This window comes from Fringilla coelebs (genome assembly GCF_963513975.1).
Source record: "Fringilla coelebs genome assembly, chromosome: 7".
NCBI lineage: Eukaryota > Metazoa > Chordata > Aves > Passeriformes > Fringillidae > Fringilla > Fringilla coelebs.
The window spans coordinates 22,472,816-22,487,120 of record NC_140035.1 but is presented as its reverse complement, the minus strand read 5'-3'; the positions used below and the strand labels follow the sequence as shown (position 1 = coordinate 22,487,120).

The window sequence follows — 14,305 nt, the reverse complement described above, 5'->3', positions numbered from 1 at the left end:
ACCTCCACCCTCCAGATCTGAGAGCCCTCCGTAGCCCTTGCAGTGAGGAGTCTCCGTGGCTGTCAGTGTATTTATGTCACAGAAACACGTTGGTTCACTGGTTTAATCACACTTCTGCAATTTTGCAGCCCTCCTTCAGGCTGCCTGTAAGCTGACTTGTCCTTACTTTATAGCTTGATGTGCATTTGCTGAAGCCCTGGGGATAAGTGCCAGTGCCAGGCCTTGGCCTTACAGGCGCTTACAGCGGCATGGTGATGCTCCTTACCTGCTCCCTCTGCTCTTTTTCAGTTCATACACTTCTGATTTTAATAGAACAACTGTCATTTCTTGTGTAACTTTTTTCCTCCTCTTGTCCTCATTTTCTCTTCTGGAAATCCTGGCTTGATATCACATGTTGAATAACTGAGTGGCAGTTTGATGTGTTTGCTGGGATGGGGCTTGTTAGTGGGCATCACCGATTCAGCTTTGTGTAAAACATAGAGACATCTCCAGTGAAAATAGCTGGATTTTGCATGTAGGAGATCAGATGATGGGATCCTAGAATAGCAGCCATTTTACATATATTTATTTTTGGCTTTCTAGTCTTTAGCAGAAATGTTTTCAGATTTCAGATTAATTTGGGGCAACACCATTTAAAATTAGGTGCTGTTTATTTATGGTACAGTAATTCTTCTTTTCACTTTATACCGAATACTAAATTTAATGCAATGTTAAAATTTTTATGTCTTAGCAAATATTGTTAAAAATAGGTTTAATAACAACTTCTAATGTTTTTGGTTTTTTGACAGTATAATTCAGCATGTCTTGTTTAGATTTTTTGAGGTTCACACCTTGGTAATAAAGGGAATAATGGATAATATCTAGCTGTAAAGTGACTGGGTCAAGAAATGTTCAAATACCTGCCAGAAAAAATAAGATTAGTAGATGTGTTCTGACTGTATAAACACTTTCACAGGTGTATTATTATAAATCAAGTTCAATGTGTTGACTTGTTTTCCCAGTTTAAAGACCTTGGGTGCATAGCAGAAAAGAGAAGATGAGGTTGCGTTGAACAACTAGAGGGCAGTGATGGGGCCTGCAGAAAAGTCAGAGTTGGGCGCATTTGGCTGCACTCCCACCCATTCCTGCCCCTTGGTCCTGCATGCAACAGTCTCTCAGTGCCATGGCTTGTGAGGACAGTGACCTACATAGGAGTCAGGCTGTAAAACTGTAATAAGTCTGCTTCTACCAGAGACATGTTTTGTAATCTGTCTGGTGACGCAGTTATCTAGTTTGAACGTGTGCCAGTAATTCTATGAGGCAGGCAAGTACAGAGGCAGTGCTGAAGGATTGCTCCCATGCTCCTTTTCAGGATGTTTACAGACACCAAAAGCTTCCAGAGTTAGAGTGAGCTTTATAGGGCAGAGATGATGCTGTATGTTTGCAAGCATTAGCACATTTTTATGGTACTGCATTAATAACCACATGCAAATACAAACTTAAAAAAAAAAGAAAATAAAAAAGGCAGTAGAAGATTGGCCCAGGATCGTCTGCAGGTTCAGTGATACATGCAGGAGCTACATGCCCTATTTGGGTGCCTACAATTCATGGAGTGTTTTTACCAACCAATTATTCTTTCCATGCTTGGGGTGGAAAAATAATTTTGGTAAATATTTCTTAGAATTGTGAACTTAGATGACAATTAAATTTTTTCAGATGTGTGGCTAGCCATACCCTGCACAGCTGGCTGGAGGTAATGGAATTTGGATGAGCGCTTGTGTTTAACCATTTAGCAATTGGATTTGGTTTATTGCTTTCAGAATTCAGTAGAATATTTCACTCTCTGAACCTAGTTTGAACACATTAGGAAATGTTTTAAAGGGCAGCTGGCTTCCCTGATTTCGTTTCAAGTAAGTCCACAAAACATTTATCACTTTAAACTCTAGCAAAAACTTTTCCTTTGAAAGGACTTCTTTTCTCTTTCTAGGAAGGCTGTACTAGCTCCTTTCCCCACAGGCTCACCAAGCAAGCTGTGTAAAGAGAAGTGGCTCCTGTGGCCGCTAAAGAAAACAACAGAACCAGACAGGCATTTGCTGAGAGCTCAACCTGGAGTTTGTGCCAGAGTGAGTACACAAGCATTACTGAGAAGCTTCTTTCTTCTGTCAGACATCAGAATTGTTTTCTTTTCTGACCACAGGCAGGGGGTGCTTGGAGTGTGCCAGAAGCCGTGAGTTAGACGACATTGGATAGTTATGGCAGCGTGTGCTCTTGGAGAAAGCTCTGTGAGGGCGAAGCCGCACACGGGGGAGGCAGGCTAAATGTCACTGCATTTGCTGAAGCTGAAGTCAGGGCTGCTTTCCAGCCAGCAAGCTCACATTTCACCTCTGCAGTGTGCTGCCATTGCAGCACTGGCTTGTTTTCACCATTAGCTAATAACTTTCTGCATTGCAGGTCTGCACCCATATGACTTTGTTGCTTTTATACTTTCCTCTCGTAAGAGAAAATTTCAGGACTTACTTCCTGTGAGGCACACAGTTCTAGAAAATAGCCTTCTTTTGCAGCTGGAACCAGCAGGGGTTTTTCTTATGCAGCAAGGGAAGGTTTGCATATTCCATAAGGATCCTCATCCCCAGGCTGTGCAGTGGAGGGAAAGGTTGTATTTCTTGATAACATACATTGTCAGAAAGAGCTTGGCCAGAGGTCTCCTTCCTGTTTCTGATGATAGAAAGATTTCTATCATGTAGGAAGTGATTATGAAATCCATACCCAGATGATGAAAAGAAACCCTAATTTTTAGCAGTTCAGAGGAACACTAAGAAGCATTTTATTAACTTCGGTATTCTATGTCTCATCATCTATGAAAAACTGGATGAAAGGAAAATGAGTGTCACATCTCAAGACATTGTGCTACTGTAGTGTGGGTGTCCAGATGCTGATGTGCCCAGACAACTGTGTAACCAGGTGTGGAACTTTTGGCCTGTAAAACTGTCATCATGAAGAGGAAACATATGGAAGACTGCCCTTTAAAATTCTGAGGGAGCACTGGTGTGTTTCTGAACTGATGCCATAAAATAAAAGTATCCACTAATAAGCACAGTTTGTAGCTTTCTTGTCCTATTATTTAATACTGCAGAATCTGGAAATGCTTCATACTTCCAAATATCAAGCTCCTGCTTCAGTTATTGTTGTGGATTTCAAGGTCTAACTTTGGGGATACAGTTCTGGAGGTGTGTGGAGATACTAAAGCAACGGAAATATATCCTGTGGGAAGCCAAAAGTAACTGTGGTCAGGGCAGACATCTGATCTTACTGGTGTAGTTTTGAAGTAAAGATAAGTAATCTTCAAGACCTAGCTGAAAATGTTAGTTACCTAACTGAATACTGAATTTCTTGTAATTATTCTGTTTGTTTCCTTGGTAGTTGTGTTTTAATACTCCTAACATACAATAATGAAATAATAGAATTTAAAAAAGAAAAAAGTGAGATACTGAAGATTCCCATTACTACTACTTATGATAAAATATTGGACAGTTTGTGAATTCAGCTTTTTAGCTTTTGAATGTTGCTGTAAATTGGTGAGGTGAGTGTAGCTGCTACCCAAGGATACTTATTGGAGGGTTAATTAAGAGAAACTGGGCCAGGTCACCTGGACCCTGAATGTTCAAGTAATTCACAATAGAAACTCTTTAACCTGAAATCACTGTATCTGAGTACCTTATAGTTGTAATGAAAAAAAATCCAACAAAAACGAGTGTCTTTCAACATCTCATCACATTCCTAAGGTTGTTACTCAGCCTAAACACCATTTTTATAAAATGTACTATTACATACTTACTGATGTGTTTATCAATATGTCACATAGAACTGTGATGAATCATTGCAACTACTCCTTTTAGACAAAATAATTTAACAAGGCACATCTGTGTTTTTGATTTTTTTTTAATTCTGCCTATTTGCTTTCTTAGAAAATCACTTTAGTAAATTTGCAGAATATTTTCCTTTAATTAATTCAAAATAGATGTGGAAGGAAATTATCTTTGAGATATATCCCCTTTTTCTTCAAAACTATTTTTTAATAGCCTTCACTTTAACAAAGGGAAATTATTTTATGTACTTCAGAAGGGTATACTGCATGTTTTTCCATGACTTTCACACAAATATTTTGTGCATTGGTGTAATGGAAGCATGTAGTACTGATCCTTTGGACCAGTTTTTACCTTGGAGCATCAGGAAATTAGTAATTAGTTATCTGTCACTTAAAAGGAGGGGGAAAGGATGTGTCTATCTCATGGTGTTATGTGCCATTTCCTCAACTTTTACATTCTCTTTGGAGGGAAAATCCCTGAAATGTGAATTTGGCATAAAAATACCAGATGTGGTTCAGACAGATAAGAGTTGAATATGACATTATTCCATATTTGTAAGGAGTGTCCACAGTCATAGGATAATCTTGTTAGAGGTGCTTGCACAACAGTCTTAATACTGCAGATCTAAATCTGTAACCTGAAATAATAATGCAATAACTGCTTTCTGTCCCATGGAGGAATTTTGGTTTTAAAAAGTCTTACTTAAAATTAAGCTACCATTAGAAATATCTTCATTCTTTGTGTACTTGGTGCTGCATTACAACTTGCCAGAAGAGGTTTAAGGAAAAGTCACTTTGACCATTCAGAGAGTACACAAGAAGAACAGTAGGCTTTTGTTTTGTCAATTTCAGGTAAACGGGAATAATTGAACCACAGGGTGATTCCTCTCTGACAGGTTTTTTCTTGGTTTTTTTCTTCATGATTGTTGACATTTATTTCTTTCTTCTGCTGGTTTTCTTAAACAACTTGGTGTCTTTCTTAATTGTGCTGCTCCTTATACAATTAGTTTGAGTGGTGACAAGAGTGATATATGTCAGTGGCTTTCCAAGCTCTTAAGATGTCATAAAGCAGTGTTTTATGGATGTGAATTTCTTTGTATAGATCCAGTGCCTTGGAGTTTGGGTTCCAGAGACCAGTGGTTTTCAGTATTGCAATGTTTTATATTCTTCTCACTTAAAAGACATTTTTGCTACCTGGTTTTGTGATGTCTGAAGGATCATAAGCTCCTCTTGTGCTTTCCTTTCTCACAGGGTGACATTAATTTTGGGAATAGAGATTATAGAGATAGAGATAGAATATCTCTCCCATGGAGACAATTAATACTAGTATTTACCTATTAAGTAAAAATGTATCCAGTCTCATTAAGGTATTCAAAAAAATTCACTGAAGGCCAGATTTTTCTTAAGTTAACTTTTTCTGCCCTGATCTCTTACTTGGCTGTGGTTTTTAGTACTTATATTACAAGAAAATATAGATAGGGAAGTTTTTTGTTTTATTTGGCAATTAAAAGTAAACTGAAATATGCAAAATTCTCTCAGAGAAACTCTGACCATTAAAAAAATTATTCCCTCTGATCAGTTTTACATTTGTACTTTATTTTTCGTTTTGTGTACTCTGTCCTGTAGATCTGGTGTGATAGTTGGCTATTTTAATTACTGCCTGGTCAGAAAGGTGAGTGTTTGTAGAGTCTAAAGTGTCATTTTCCTTTGGACTAATTGTGATGGGAAGAGGATGAAAGTAGGGTGTTTCCATATTAGCAGTATAGGTGTGCACCCTTAAAGTCTGCAGTTACTGTGACAGAGTGCCAGGCATAAAGGTACAAAATGCAGAGGATCTGAGGATCCTTTCCAAAAGCTCATCGTTATTCAAACACAGACTAAGCAGGTAGGGAACAAGTGGAATGCTCAAGGTAGATAAAGTAAAACAGCAGTTTCTGCTGCTTCTGTTCTTCTGGGTTCTTTCCTCAGATAGTCTCAATAGCCCACATCTCTGGGTTAGCAGTATTTTTCTAATTAAATAGAATTTCAAAGACAAATGCCACTCTCTTAATGCCAAAATTTGTCACAGACAGGATTTCTTACAATAGACAGACCAAAGAGAAGAAAGGTTAGCTGCTGCAGCATTCTTTTGACTCTGTAAACAGCAGAGTGCCTCAACTCCCACTGGCTTTACAAATGTTAAGGCTATTCAGCAGCTGTAAAATTTACTGAAAGTCTCAGACCTAAGCCTGGGAACCACTCAGGAGGGGCAGTATGTTACAGGTTTCTTACCAGTGTGTCGCTCAAAAATGCTGGGTTTGTACTTTGATCCATTGTCATCCTTGTGAAGTGCCAGTCCCACAGCTATCAACTGTTTGACTGGTCCAGTTTAATAACTTCACACAGCCCACCTAAAATCAACTTGGGCACCTCAAACTATGTTCCCAGTCCCTCCTTTTCAAACTTTTTAAATGTGTGATGATACATTAAGGCCCAGTTTTTCAAGCATGTTCTTTTAACTTTTTTTTTTAACCTTCTTTGAGAAGACAGTCAGTTTTCTGACTAAAAGTGTAGGATCAATGTGCTGTGTTCCACTGTGCAGGTATTCTCCAAAATCTATGTACTCCAGATGTAGAATTCCTCAACAGGAATGTGACTCAAACTTGCTTCTTGAGCTCAGAACAAAAAAGCAGTCCAGAGAAATAAAGAATATTTTGCTAGGGAAGCTGTACTGTCTAGAGTAATTTAAAATAGTCTTCAGAAGACATTTTATAGAGAATCCACAGATTCCCAGAGAAATTGTCAAGAACCCAGACTTCTGGGACCTGTGAACTTAATTGTATTTGTTCTTTCCTAGATATTTGATCTCTTTCCATGCATCTGATGTGCCATGCCCATGATAATTTTGTTTTGTGTTTAGTGCTCTGCTGAAGAGTGAACTGAGACCTGCCTGTGATGTGTCCCCTAAGTTTAGGTCTCTTTACTAGTAAGAAATTGCTATAAACAATTGCAGTTGTTTTTAATGACTGCAAGTTTCTTTCCATACTAGGTGATGCAGATGTACCTCCCCTTCTGTGGGATTGCCATATCCAATGCCCAGCTATTTGCAGCTTCAAGGAAGGAATATGACAGAAGCAGGGTAAGTGCAAAATGTATAGTGGACCAACATCAAAATTTAGTCTTTTGTTCCTGCAGGTTCCAGCTATGCATATGTGTTTGCACATAAGCAGACAGTTCTATTTCAAAAACTGTATTTTCAAAAGATCCCTGTCTTGATCGAGGCAGCAAGCAGAGAGTGTGGAGGGAAATCCACTTGTAGAGGTGGTTTCCTGATGTCACCTCCACATCTTGTGGTGCTGAAACAAGTGCATTTGTGGCACAGACAGTGCAGGAGAAAGTGTTACTTAGGCAGAGATTCAAGCTCTCATAAAATTCTACTCATCTCAAGCCTTTGCCGTTCTGAATTTTTAATATTTAGTTCATGAGCAAATAATGTGGATATATCTTTATAAAATTAAGGACGGAAAAAAAAAAAACAATAGGTGAAGGGTTTTGACAGCATGTCTCCATAGAATACACACTCATCATCTGTGTTGTGCATGCATTGGGACAGGAGGCTCTGAAGTGAAAATAATGCTCAGCTCCCCTGTCATTCCCTTGTCAGAGAGGTCTTTTATTTTTTGAAGAAACATAATGGTAATTTTGAGGGGTTTTTAATAACAGTTGGCTTCTTTTTTATCATCCTTTCTGCAATGACAGGGAATTATATTTTTCTCAGCTTGGATCACAGATCCAAAACTTCAGTAGAAATACCTCTGGTGGTGTTGAACCTGCTATTCCTTGACAAAATATTAAAAAGACATTTCAATTTTGTTGCCACAGTCATTAAAAACTTTCTTTGAATGAAGATTTCAATGGATCACTCATATGAAATCCATCCCAGATATGACACCTCCTTTTCAATGCTCCATGTATTCGTTAATTCTACAACCAATACAAGAGTTTTCTGTCCTTGTATACAGGCTTTACTGGAAGTAGTGAATGACCTCTTTGAGGAACAGACTGACTTAGAGAAAATTGTCAAGAAGATTATGCATCGGGCCCAGACTCTGCTGAAGTGTGAGCGGTGCTCAGTGTTACTCCTGGAAGACATTGAGTCACCAGTAAGTAGAGTTGCATGTCCTATGTAAGTACAGAGCAGCAGGTGATTTTCAGTGTGTTGTTCCTAAATGTGAGTTAGGTGCATACTGAAACTCTATCAACACCCCTGTTGTGTCTTTATCCCAGTAGGTTTATACTGTGATAGCAGTAAGCTTTTCTATTGAGCAGGTGAAATGGAAATCCAACTTTCAGAATAATTGAAGTATTTTTGGTTTTTTGCAATTACTCTGTCTGTTTGACCCATGAATAATTATTTCATTGCAGAGCTCTGTTGAACAGATGGATGTAAACTGTATGAAAGTATTTGACAGTTTTGAGGGGCTTTCATTGGGACTTTGCAGTACTGATATTCATAGGGTATAAGAACCTCTTAAAAAATATTTGAAGTTTTCATGAGTATTTTTATTAGTAATAAATTAAGTGGCTGCCTTTATATTGGTAGGTCCCTCCAGTGTTTTCAGGCTATTCAATTTAAGCTATCCTCCTTTCCACTGATTTGAAGGATAAAACATTGTTTGTAATATCTTTTTTTTCCTACCCAAATATTGTTTTTGCATTCCCTGTTTCTGCAGTTAATTATTTGTTGCTGGGCTTTGACGAGTCAGAGACAGAATTGTAAATTTGTTTGTATGGCAGAAAAAAATCCCCATTCTTTTCCTTGGAGGAAAGATATGATTCACATTTCATTTCAGTTAATAAAAATTAAGAACTTTCAATGGAGTATGCCCTAAATTATACCATCTTTCCTAAAAGCAAGATCAAAGTTTTTATTTCACTTATGTTCTCTACTATATTTTAATGTTTCTAGTTCATTTTCTCTTTCTAGATTCCCCTAGCCACCCCCTCCCCCAATTTTATAATTGCAATATATAGTTCAACTACATTCTTATGAAATGTCACTGTGTTTATAAGAATAATAGGATTTTTATTTTTCACAGGAATGTCCATTGTGTTAGGAAGTTGTGGGTGGCAGTTCATTTTTCTGCTCTTGGTACTATTTCTGCCTTTGAGCTTGGAGGGGCTTTTCCTAAGCCACAAGCAATGAGTTCTTATTCCTCTAGACAAAATTGTGAAATATGGACAAAAATCTTAAACTTTTTCTAGATGATCATAAATCTTAGGTTAATTTGGAGTAGGAGAATAGCATCTTACCACACACTTGGTAATTTTTACAAGTGGCAAAACAGTTATTTTCCTGACTTTCTCCTGTTTTGGAGGGTTAACATATATATATAAATAGATCTCCTTAGAGTAACTTAATGTCTCACCATGTCTAAAATACTGTCATTTGTACATTGTGCAGAAAGCTTTTATGATTCAGAAACAAAGTGAAGATGGGAACACATCCAAAAATAAGGCCTCTGTTCTGTGTCAATTTTTGCCCCTTCTAAGGCATTTCACTTATATGCTCCTGACACATATGTTCAAGTGTGATTGGTTGCAGTTAGTAATGCAAAGCTGCCTTTCTGTTTATTTTCCTATATTAAAAAAATTAAAGTTTGAGTCAATCTCCATAATACATGTCCCAAAAGCCTTTAAAGGGAAGCATATATGCTTGTGGAAAAGAGTTTTCTGAGGGAATCTAAAGATATCATTTGATTTGATATTGATTTTTAGGGAACTGTGCACAGCATGTATTTTAAATATGAATTCTCCATTGACAGAATACAGACTTGTACTTTTATCCTAGGACTATTGGATAAAAATACAGTTTAAGCAGAGGAACCTTACGTTACTGTTTTCTTAGATGTTTATTTATGTTAATAGGAATCCTAAGTTACTTCTTTTGTGACAGGTGGTGAAATTTACAAAATCTTTCGAATTGTTATCTCCAAAATGCAGTGCTGATACTGACAACAGGTTAGTGCTCATGTCTTCTGTGGTTATGGGTAACTACATTTTTCACATAGTTTTAACTTTTGCTTGGTCAAGATTTTATTTTCTTATAGAACTTTGTGTAGATTTGATTGAAGAGTGTGAACCTACTTTTTTTACTCAGACAAGACACCTGCTTGCTTCAAATGGAGGCTTGCTTGAATAAATACAAGTGCCTATATTTTTTTTAATATATGTTTGTATGTGTATATATGTACTAATGTTGTATCAGTGTCTCAGGTAAGAAACTGGGGGAAAACTGATTTTTATGGTTGAACTCATTGATAACGTGAAGTTATTGTTTTGCTTGATTAATACAGAAGTAAAAATTACAAAATTATTTTAGACTGTTGATCTCTTACAAAATTCCTCTGTACAGTTGTGTTGAGAGGTTTCCAGTAAAATGTTATTTCTGCTGTTGTCAAATTGGAAAGCCTAGAAACCGCAGAGCATATGTATTTCCTAGAAACTGTGTTCCTGTGACTAAATCTTGTTTGGGAGCCCAGTCAAAATGGAAGTATATGTTTTGCTTAGTAGGATCTGTAAACATTTATAAAGGGCCAATTTTAAGTAGTAAAAGAAAGATTGTTGTTCATGTGAGGTTGTTATATCAATCCCTGCAAGGTTATGCCACTGGTAGCAGTTCACATCAAATGTCCTATATACATAAATGAGGGGATGAGGATTCTGGGCTACTGTGAGAACATTTCTTCCATCTTTCAGGGCTCAGTGTTTATCACACCGGTTTTATGCAGATTAATTCATGCTGATTCTGAAGGAGAATTTTCCATATCAAATGGCTGTCATGGTGATAAACCTTTTCATGGATTGATTTTGCATCATTAGAAATGAGTAGTGTTAGAAGATTTCTAGGATGTGCAAGCACACATCAGAGTCCAGGGCCACACAGAAATATGGGTAGAAGCTATCTCCTTTCCATGTCCTGGTATGGGAATGGTAAAGCAAATGGAAAACAAGCAATAAAAAATAGGAAGATTTAAATATGAATAAATAATCTGTTGATTCATCTGGGAATCACAAGTTGCTTTTGTCAAAGAGTTTAAGAGTAGCAGTTGGTCTTTCCTAGGGGGTGAAAATACATTTCTTTTATTCAGGGACAGGAGTATGAATCAAGGAATGTGGTTGTTATTCCTGTTTTTCTCAAACTTGATCTGTAGCCAGATTAGTCAAAACAATGTAGAGTGGTATCAAGATAACCAAGCTGGCTCATTTCTTGTTACCATAGTTATATTAGCATGTTGCCACAAAGCAGTTTGCAGTAGCCTGCTCTGCTTGTAGTCAAGTCAAGAATATTTTAACTTTATTCCAAGACATGAATAAACACATAACCTGGTAGCTAGTCTTTATAAGATTCATAAAGGTATATTTCTGTCCATTTTAACATAAAGATGTAACACTTTTTCTGTGATTATTTTTTCCTGCGGAGAGTGAAGTTGCTTTTACAAAGACCAAGGTTAGACTGGCAGATATGATGTCACATTTGGATCTAGCACAGGCACAGCTTGAGTTATTGGCACTATTGTGAAAAAATAAAGGTTATTTAGGATACAGAACAATGCCGCGAGCCCTTGACATTTGAGCATTTTCCTAGTGAGTTTTGCCCTTTTCATTCTGCATTCTGCAGCTGTAACTGATGTAAAGTCATGAGATTTTCATGTGGGAAAAAAATGGCAAGATGAGTTTCTTCATCATTACAGCAGTTAAGAAAAATATTATTTCTTTGAAATTTTAGTTGAAATCCAAAGACATTTTAGGCTGAGAACAGTTCTCATTATGTTTTATCTAAATGAGAAAGAAGATCCTAAGACAGCATTTCATGCCCTAATATATTTTCTCACACAGTTTTAGAAGTTGGCTTTTCTTTTGCCCTCCATAAATCTGCATTATAGCAGCTCACCTGTTAAATACCTAAATATCATAATAAATACTCATACTTATTTTCTTTGCTGTTGTTTGTAAAGAAATACCTTGCAAGGCCACACTTGCCTTTATCTGTTCAGTTTCCAAGTTTTCATCAGATGCCACAATCAAGTTTGTTTATTATCCATACTGGCACACTGATGCTCTTGTTTTTCCCAGCAATTTTCTTCTTGAAGTACAAGTTTGCCAAGTCCCCAGATTTTTTTCTCTTCCTTTGAAAAAATGTTAGATAAATGTTAGAATCCTTGGGGGCTCAGTTCTGGTATGATCTAGATGAAGATGAGCCTGATGGAATGTGCTGTGGAGGGTGCCTTTCCTGCACAGAAGCAGCAGTTTTGGCAGATGAGATTACATTTTTGCAGGTAACTGAGATGACAGCTCTCTAATCTGGGTACCAGTGACAGTGGACAAGTCTCCTGCCTGGGCCAGAGTATGAGTTGTGTGGGCAAAAATATCTGTGCTCCTTCCCACTTGGGCTGGTACAGAGGAAGTGCTGAAATCCCTCAACTGTTTTACTGTCCCTGGGATGATGTACCTGTCTTCTGGAGTATGGGTGTAGAGTGCTTGTTAGGAACAGAGAGAACATAATAGAACCCACTTTTAAGACTTATTTATGAAGGTTATCTTGTTTCTTTTACTTGAATTAATTTGCTGCTTAAAATGCTTGACACCCATAATGCAGTCCTGATGTATGTGACTTATATGATAATATCATTCAGATAAGTTATAAACTGGGAACTATGCATTTGAAATTAGATCCTTATCGTTAAAGATTTTTTGCTTCTGAAGTATTTGAAATAAATTAAATTATGAATAAATGTTAAATTATAAATGAGATTTTTTTACTTAGCTTAAAACCCATTATATTTATGTAAAGGTCTCTGTCAAAGTGTACACATAATATTTATTACAGTCACCAAAAATTCTTACCCCAATTGAATTCTTACCCCAATTTCTTTACATTTCTGTAAATCATTATTATTTTACTTATAGTCTTTTAAGAATATTAAGTTTTCTTTTACATGAGTGAAATAGTTGAATTAGTTTCCAGAAAATCAATGCAGTCAACAAAAATCAATCCTTTCACTTTGATTGAATCTTTCACGGGTTTTACTGTTCAGCTGCTTTAATTCATGAGGAATGCTTCAAAGCCTCAAACTATTGTAATCTTCTCCATAGCTTCTTAGTAGCTTTTTCCTAAGTAATGTTTATCAGATGTTAATAATTTACCAGTTTTCTTCTCAAAACTAAGACAACAGGCACTTTTTTATTATTCAGTCATAAGTAGCCAGACACTGCCAATGTCAAGAACCTGCCTGAAATAAGTCATAGAGAACTTTCCTGCTGATTAGGTGAGGTATGACATGAGGAATTTAAGGTCTGTTAAACACTGAGTTTTCTGAGAAGCTGCAGTGGAGTGTGGTGAGTTGAGGCCATCATTTTAGTGTCTTATGCTCATTTAGTGAGAGCTCTCTAGCCCCTCAGTAACTGTGGCAGAAGCTCAACCAGGAAAAAAAAAAGGAAACCTTAATGTCTTGTGTGACTACTCAGATCTACCTGCTGTAATATACTTGCAGTATTGATTTAAGACTTATTTAATGATCCCTTCTTCAGCCATTTAGATATGGCACTTCAGATACCAAAATTTTCAAAAAGTAATTTTGACAGGAAAATTACTGAAAATAAAAATTGAAAATGTCACAGATTATTAGATTAATTTAAAAACTCTTAAAAGTATATATTTTCAGGTAACTCTACAGAAAATATTTTTTAGAACTGTTTGCTTTTCATGAGCAGTCCTGTATCCTACAGAAACTTAGAACACAATCCACTAATGATTCATAGGTATAATCTATCAAATATTTTATTTACTTGAGACACCAATGCTGTTTTCAATAGAAAGAATTATGTAAAGGAGAGAATTTTTGAGGTACCATTTCAATAATACCAAATTATTGTTCTATAATTAATTTTTGGTAACCATTAATGACTGTGAATGGTTCTGCTGTTCCTATCAATGTGCATTTATGACATGCTGGACTTGCAATTAACATTGACTGTATTATTTTCTTCCCTTGCCCTGCATTTGGATAGTTTCAAAGACAGCGTGGAAAAATCGTCCTATTCAGACTGGCTAATAAACAACAGCATTGCTGAACTCGTCGCTTCCACAGGTCTCCCAGTGAACATCAGTGATGCCTATCAGGATCCCCGCTTTGATGCTGAGGTGAGAGATTTTTACAAATGGAATTAATCATATATTACTTTTGAACATCACGACCAATATAAAAATTTTGGTTCTAAATCAAAGTGGCTGTGAGATGTGTGAATATTTATTTTGAATTCTTTTTTCTATTCTGGTCTTCTATGGTTTTATACTGCAAACACATCACTGAATTACTGTATAACTTTGAGCAGTTTGTCCATGATTCTTTTTTTTTCCTGTTTATAAGTGATTCCCCTACCAATAGCCACAACAGTCATGCAAACTGATTTTTATTGCTG

General features: G+C 36.7%; 1 protein-coding gene across 1 annotated transcript in view; it reads left to right on the top strand.

The window, feature by feature from the left end:
• Positions 1-14,305, top strand: part of PDE11A (phosphodiesterase 11A) — a gene marked incomplete at both ends in the record, with an annotated part of 106,994 nt that overhangs the window by 35,705 nt on the left and 56,984 nt on the right. The window contains 4 exons of the mRNA XM_084209793.1: positions 6,873-6,962; positions 7,846-7,986; positions 9,780-9,844; positions 13,895-14,027. Of these exons, the coding sequence (XP_084065919.1) occupies positions 6,873-6,962; positions 7,846-7,986; positions 9,780-9,844; positions 13,895-14,027 (429 nt within the window). The remainder of the gene's footprint in view (positions 1-6,872; positions 6,963-7,845; positions 7,987-9,779; positions 9,845-13,894; positions 14,028-14,305) is intronic.